General features: G+C 44.7%; 1 protein-coding gene across 2 annotated transcripts; it reads right to left on the reverse strand.

Moving 5' to 3' along the window:
- Nucleotides 1–481: 481 nt before the first annotated feature.
- zgc:161969 (uncharacterized protein LOC569044 homolog) lies at nucleotides 482–3,171 on the reverse strand. 2 transcript variants are annotated; one of them, XM_017421785.3, is made up of 2 exons: nucleotides 2,807–3,171; nucleotides 482–2,536 (listed from the first exon to the last, which is right to left on the reverse strand). In XM_017421785.3, the coding sequence occupies exons 1-2, from the start codon at nucleotides 3,026–3,028 to the stop codon at nucleotides 824–826; spliced, it is 1,935 nt and encodes a 644-aa protein (XP_017277274.1). In that variant the 5' UTR covers nucleotides 3,029–3,171; the 3' UTR covers nucleotides 482–823. The 2 variants fall into 2 exon arrangements, with proteins under 2 accessions (XP_017277274.1, XP_017277275.1); XM_017421786.3 differs by lacking the exon at nucleotides 2,807–3,171 and adding an exon at nucleotides 2,626–2,800.
- Between the last annotated feature and the right edge of the window lie 2,300 nt (nucleotides 3,172–5,471).

Consider the following 5,471-nt stretch of genomic DNA (forward strand, 5'->3'; position numbering starts at 1 on the left):
CTTGCAGAAATTCACAAGAATTTGCATACCTTAACATTCATAGATGTGTTAATGCTAGGGGGGGAAAAAAATAATCTAATCCCTCGGTTTCTCACGTTTTCTTTGGATTGGTTTTGCATTTTTCTGAGTGTTGTGTTTTTGACAGTTTCGGTCCACTCGGAGCTGCCGTTATCAGTGAGTTTGTATTCTCCGACAGCCTCCTGTTGGTCTCCAGGCGGCTGTCTGACAAGACAGGAGCTCTTAGCTGACATCTGGGCTCATGGTGAGGAATCCGCTCGAGACTGCGCGGCGCTGAAGTGCTGCTGCCGCACGCTCTGCATCTTCCCCACACCAACACGGAGCGCCTACAAACCACCAATCAGTATCTGTGGATGCAGCCAAGGCCGCATGCAAATGATGCAGCAGATCTCATGGAGTCACTAATTGAATTACTTCCTGTTTTTTTACACAGAAGAAGAAGAAAAAAAAAAAGCCAACAAAGGAAATTTTCTGGTCTCTTTATATAAAAAAACATACAGACAACAGATGCATTTTCAGAAGGAAAACAAACGCATAACTGAAAGACAAACACCTCTTGCAGCTTCTTCATTTTACTGAGATGATTTTAGTCAGTTCATTCATTCTGATGTCAGTGTTTATGATTGTCAATCGGGTCATTTCACTCTGGAGCAACACAAACGTATGCTACACTGATCAAATCTGGTCTAGGAGGAAAATCTGAAAACAAATCTGAGGTAAAATGCTCAAAGTAATTTGTTTTTCTGTGATAATTTTTTTTTATCCCATCGCAGTTTGATTTGGAGAAAGTCTCCAGTTGATGGAATCACTCTGTCACCAAAGGGCACACGTTGATGTTGTATCTCAGGAGCTGAACGCGCTCAAAGTAGTCGTCGGTCAGAAAGTTCCTCTGTGATGTCACTAGGTTGCCCTTCTGGCCGAAGAGCCGCTGGACGGGAGCTGTGGAAGGCAGCGTGGTGTTGTATTTCAGGAAGAGCTGCTTCACTCGGGGGAAGTCCTGCAGGCACTCCAGGCTCTTCCCCGTCCCTTCGACGTACTTGCGGACCTCCTCCGTCACTCCCCGGCGCTGGATCTGGGTGGTCGTCTTGGCGGAGCCGTAGCTGAAGAAGTCATCCTCCGATTCGATGGTGGACAGGTTGCAGCTGGTGTTCGCCTCTGCTGCATCGCTGGGATCCATCTGGGACGCCTCGGTGGCCAGCAGGGAGCACATTTCCTCCCGCTCGGACGCCGCCATCCACCACAAGCGGAACTGCGGCGTGGTCGCTGTCGCGATTTTTGCCTCTGTGCTGGAGAAGAACTCCTGGAACCGCACGTCGATAGCCATCACAATGCTGTTGATAACGTCACCAAAGTAGTTTGCAGCGTCCTTCTGCTCTTTTAGCTTGTTCTTCAGACTGAGAACGGTCGGGATGACGAGACCCAGGTAACATTTCTGCTCCGCCTGGAAAAGTTCGAGTGCAAACGCGAGCGGGTGGAACACGGTTACGTATTCCTTCAGGAAGGCCACCTCCTCTGGCTGCAGGCGTGAGACCTCCAGGCGGACACAAAGCTCTGTCAGCTCCCGCTCGGTGAGAGACACAATCTTCTGCACGGCACAGTACTCCACGTTCCAGCGTATCACAGCCGGGACGATGAGTGCCATTTTACCGATCTCCTCCGCAGCGCTCATCTCGATCGGGAGGAGGTGGCACTTGCTCCAGATTCCGTACACCTTCGCCATTGAGCTGTAATGCAGCTGGCACATGGGCCCCTGCGAGATGGCCTGCCAGAAGTCCTCGGTGACAATCTGCTCCAGGATGTGCGACGCACAGCGCTGCACGGGCGGCAGAAACAGGAGCATGTCCTGCTCCGGCTCCCCGTCCAGAACCGTGCTCACGTTCTCGTAGAACCCCACATCGTCCTCGTTCTCCTGGCCCTCCATGACAAACTCCCCGAAGACACTGACAAAAGGGCTGCCGTTGTCAGTCACCGTGGTCTGAACTTTGCTTTCGATATTATACGTGACGTGGGCGTCGTGTATCCGTCCAGCGATGGTGTCGTACGTGATCCGGCCGTTTAGGCGCGTGAACCCCAGAGCGGCGGACTTCCTCTCCAAAGACTCTGTGTCGATCCAGTGACACGTCATCCCGAAGTAGCTTCTGCTGTTGGCTGTCCAGATGTCGGCCGTGGTGCAAACGTACTGAATGCTGCTGAGTTTGGCCATCAGCTCTTCCCGCATCCTGGAGAAACCCTGGTCCACCTTGGTGAACAGGGTCACCCTGTCCATGACCTTTAGCCCTTCGGTCAAACACGAGATCAGTTTCTTAAAGCCGGGCTGATCCAGCACGTAAAATGACAGGCAGTCCTCCACGATGAAGCTGAAGACGAGGTCGTCGATCTTCGACTGGGTCATGGACTTGGAGATGATCTCCGCCTTGAGTTTCTTCAGCTGGAGGTGTCTGCTCTCCTCCCCGTTGTACTCCTCCTTCTTCCTCCCTCTCTTTGCATCGGGCCTGGCATCGCAGCCCAAGTGTGTTCTCTGAAAGAAGAAGTGACACAGGTGTGCCCTTTTAATGTCCCAACTTTGTCCCAGTTCAGAAACTTTCACACAAGAATACAACAACTCACAACATGCAGTCTTATTTTCTCAGCTGAGTTGAACTCATAGAGCCTGCAGCGCCATCATGGCTGGAGATGCAGCTGCAATGTAACGTTATTACCGGGGTAGCTACTCATTCACTGACTGTTTCAAACATTAAAACAAAGTGAGCTGGAGGCTGACACATGAACGTAACTTTCTGTGACTTACATCTAAATGTTTCTTTAGGTTTGATGTGGAGGTTTTCGACGTGGACAGCAGATTAACCCTCGGCAAACACAGATTACATTGGACGATGATATTTTTCCCCTGATCTGCCTTGTACGTGAAATGGTGGCGATAACGCCAAGTATTAATGGCCGATTTAGTCTCTCCGCTGCTTTCATTGAGATCCACATCCACGGCGGACGTTGTATTTGCTACAACGGACATGCTGAAAGACAGGAAAAGTATCGTAATCCGATTTAGTAATCTTGAGTACGCGTAAAGTAACGATGGCGGTAGAGAAATCCTCGTGAAAAAAAGGGGGCAGGTCTTTGTTTCGATGTTGCCAGGCGAAGCAGGAAGGAGCGGACATCGTCGCCACTGTGTAATTTTCACGCATGCGCATTGGATATCAAACTCAAACGCACGAAACGGACCTTCGGGAAAAGCGCATGCGCACTACACAGGTGGCCGCTGTGCTTACGTCATAGTCACTACCTTGTAAATTTTTACTAACATTGATGGCAGCCCTTTTTTTTCTTGTGTTACAGCGATTTGTCGCCACCATCAGCGAATGAAAGTCATAAAGGTTTTTAATGTGGACCGAAATAAAATGAATAAAATAATTATATGCCAAAACACTGAGTTTTGAAACAGTGACAAGGCTTTTTAGATTAAAGCTTGTTTTTATTAAAGCTTTTTGTAAGCAGTTCTTCCAAAAGCAAGCCTGTAATGTTATTATCTGACAACCTTTGCAAATTTCTTCTTAATAATGCATGAGCAAAGTTTAGTGCCGACTTTATTTGTTTCTTTTGTTTCTTTTTTTTTTTTTGTTGCTGTCATTTAAAAAAAAAAACTCTTTGAAATGCTGACTATTATTTTAACAATTGTTTATTCAATAGCAGTAAATATTTCCATGGCACATGTGCACCATTAACTGCAATCCTTGAAAAGGATCATAGTAAAGAGTCAATTCCCATTTATTATAATTTTCATGAAACTGAGAGAAAGAGAAATCAATAATAATGAATTACCCACATGAACAATTAAGAAAATAATATTAAACTGCAACAAAGAACGTTCAATAAAAATGAGTCTTTGAATAACTAAGGTAGACTTACTTTTGACTTGTTTGTACACTGTGTTGAATAATGCATGCTATATTTATTTCAGGAAAATAAGTGTGAACTAAATCTTATATAACATCTAAAATAAATCATAACTCTAAAACTCTGTTTGTCAGTAAAAATAAGGTTAATGTTGTGCTCTGAACAGATCATTCGAAGACAGAGTTAAGTCACAGTAACAGTGAAACGGCGTGGAACCAAACAACCAAACACGGCTGTGAAGAATAGTTGTGAGGATTCCAGTGGTGAGAGCTGCTTCGAGCTGCTTCAAGGACTTCACAGCTTGCTGCCTATATGAGCTCCGGTTTATATCAAAGAATGCCTGAAAATTGTGTTGGGCCATCTGTCTAAAAAAAAAAACAATAACTGAAGAATGAAGCTAAACAGGAGGTGCCCTAATGCAACAAGATCCATCAAAAAGAAGTTGAGCTACAGAAGGGTCAAGTTAAAGCTCCATCATGATGCTGCAAGGGAGGTTAAATCAGGCAGTGCATTTAAAACACCCTCAAAAACTTTGTGATGGAAGTTATTTATATGGTAGAGAAGGAAAACATTCAATGGAGCTAATGGAAAATGTCTATGAGAAGCAAAAGTTCATTACAATATACACACATGAACATTGTTGCTTAAAAAAGATGCCAAAGTTAAAGATGCAGTTGTGTTTGGTTGCTCACTGTATGTTACAAAACATTTGTAATTTTCATTGTCTGTGTTTATGTCTCCAATCTTTTTGTATACAAACCATACAGTGACAACAAAAATAGATGTTTCTATTCTATTAATTGGTCCCAGTAATGTGTGTTTTAAAATGAGGTTTTCAAAAACTTGGTTAAAATGCATGAGTACACCCAAGGGATGTTTGCTCAACTGTCCAGCATGCAGAGGCCTAAGGCTCTAATAAGGAGCTAAGATTGCTATGAAATTTAAATAAAAAGGTAAATTCTATTCCTTCAAACTGAGGTCCTTCAAAGAGCTTTCTACAACAGGTAAAATAATAATTGTCCACAACTCGACTTTAAAAGAGCTGGATTTTGCTTTTTATTGGTTTAGTTAGGTTTTTATTTAGGTCACCTTGCAGTATTGTAAAAACTGTGTTGAACTGTTAACCAAATGTTCAGAACACTCCCTAAACTAGCTTTTCATTACTTTAAAAAAAATGCATTTCATGTGCAGCACAATCCCAAAACTCCCAGACGTCTCCCTGCTGTTTTGACAATCCTCCATCTGGCTCCCTTTGTTCATGTCTTCGATCTAAGGACTGAAAAGCGTTTTAATAAACCCGATTGTCAGTGGTATTATCGAAGTCAGACGCAGAGGAGGGGGAAAAAAAGTTTGCAAGAATGCCCTTAGAGATGAAGGCTTGACAACAGTGTGATGCACCTGTCAAGGTTTTACTGTCAGTATGAACCTGATGGACTCCACTGACTTCCTGTCTGACCGAGCATCCTTTGAAAATGTTCTGTTCTGTGGGGAATCAGTTGCTTGGCGTTTGTGCACCATAAGGTTCCCTGTGTCAAAGGTTGTACCCCCCCCCCCCCCCCCCC

The sequence above is a fragment of the Kryptolebias marmoratus genome, linkage group LG12 (genome assembly GCF_001649575.2).
Source record: "Kryptolebias marmoratus isolate JLee-2015 linkage group LG12, ASM164957v2, whole genome shotgun sequence".
NCBI classification, from domain to species: Eukaryota; Metazoa; Chordata; class Actinopteri; order Cyprinodontiformes; family Rivulidae; genus Kryptolebias; species Kryptolebias marmoratus.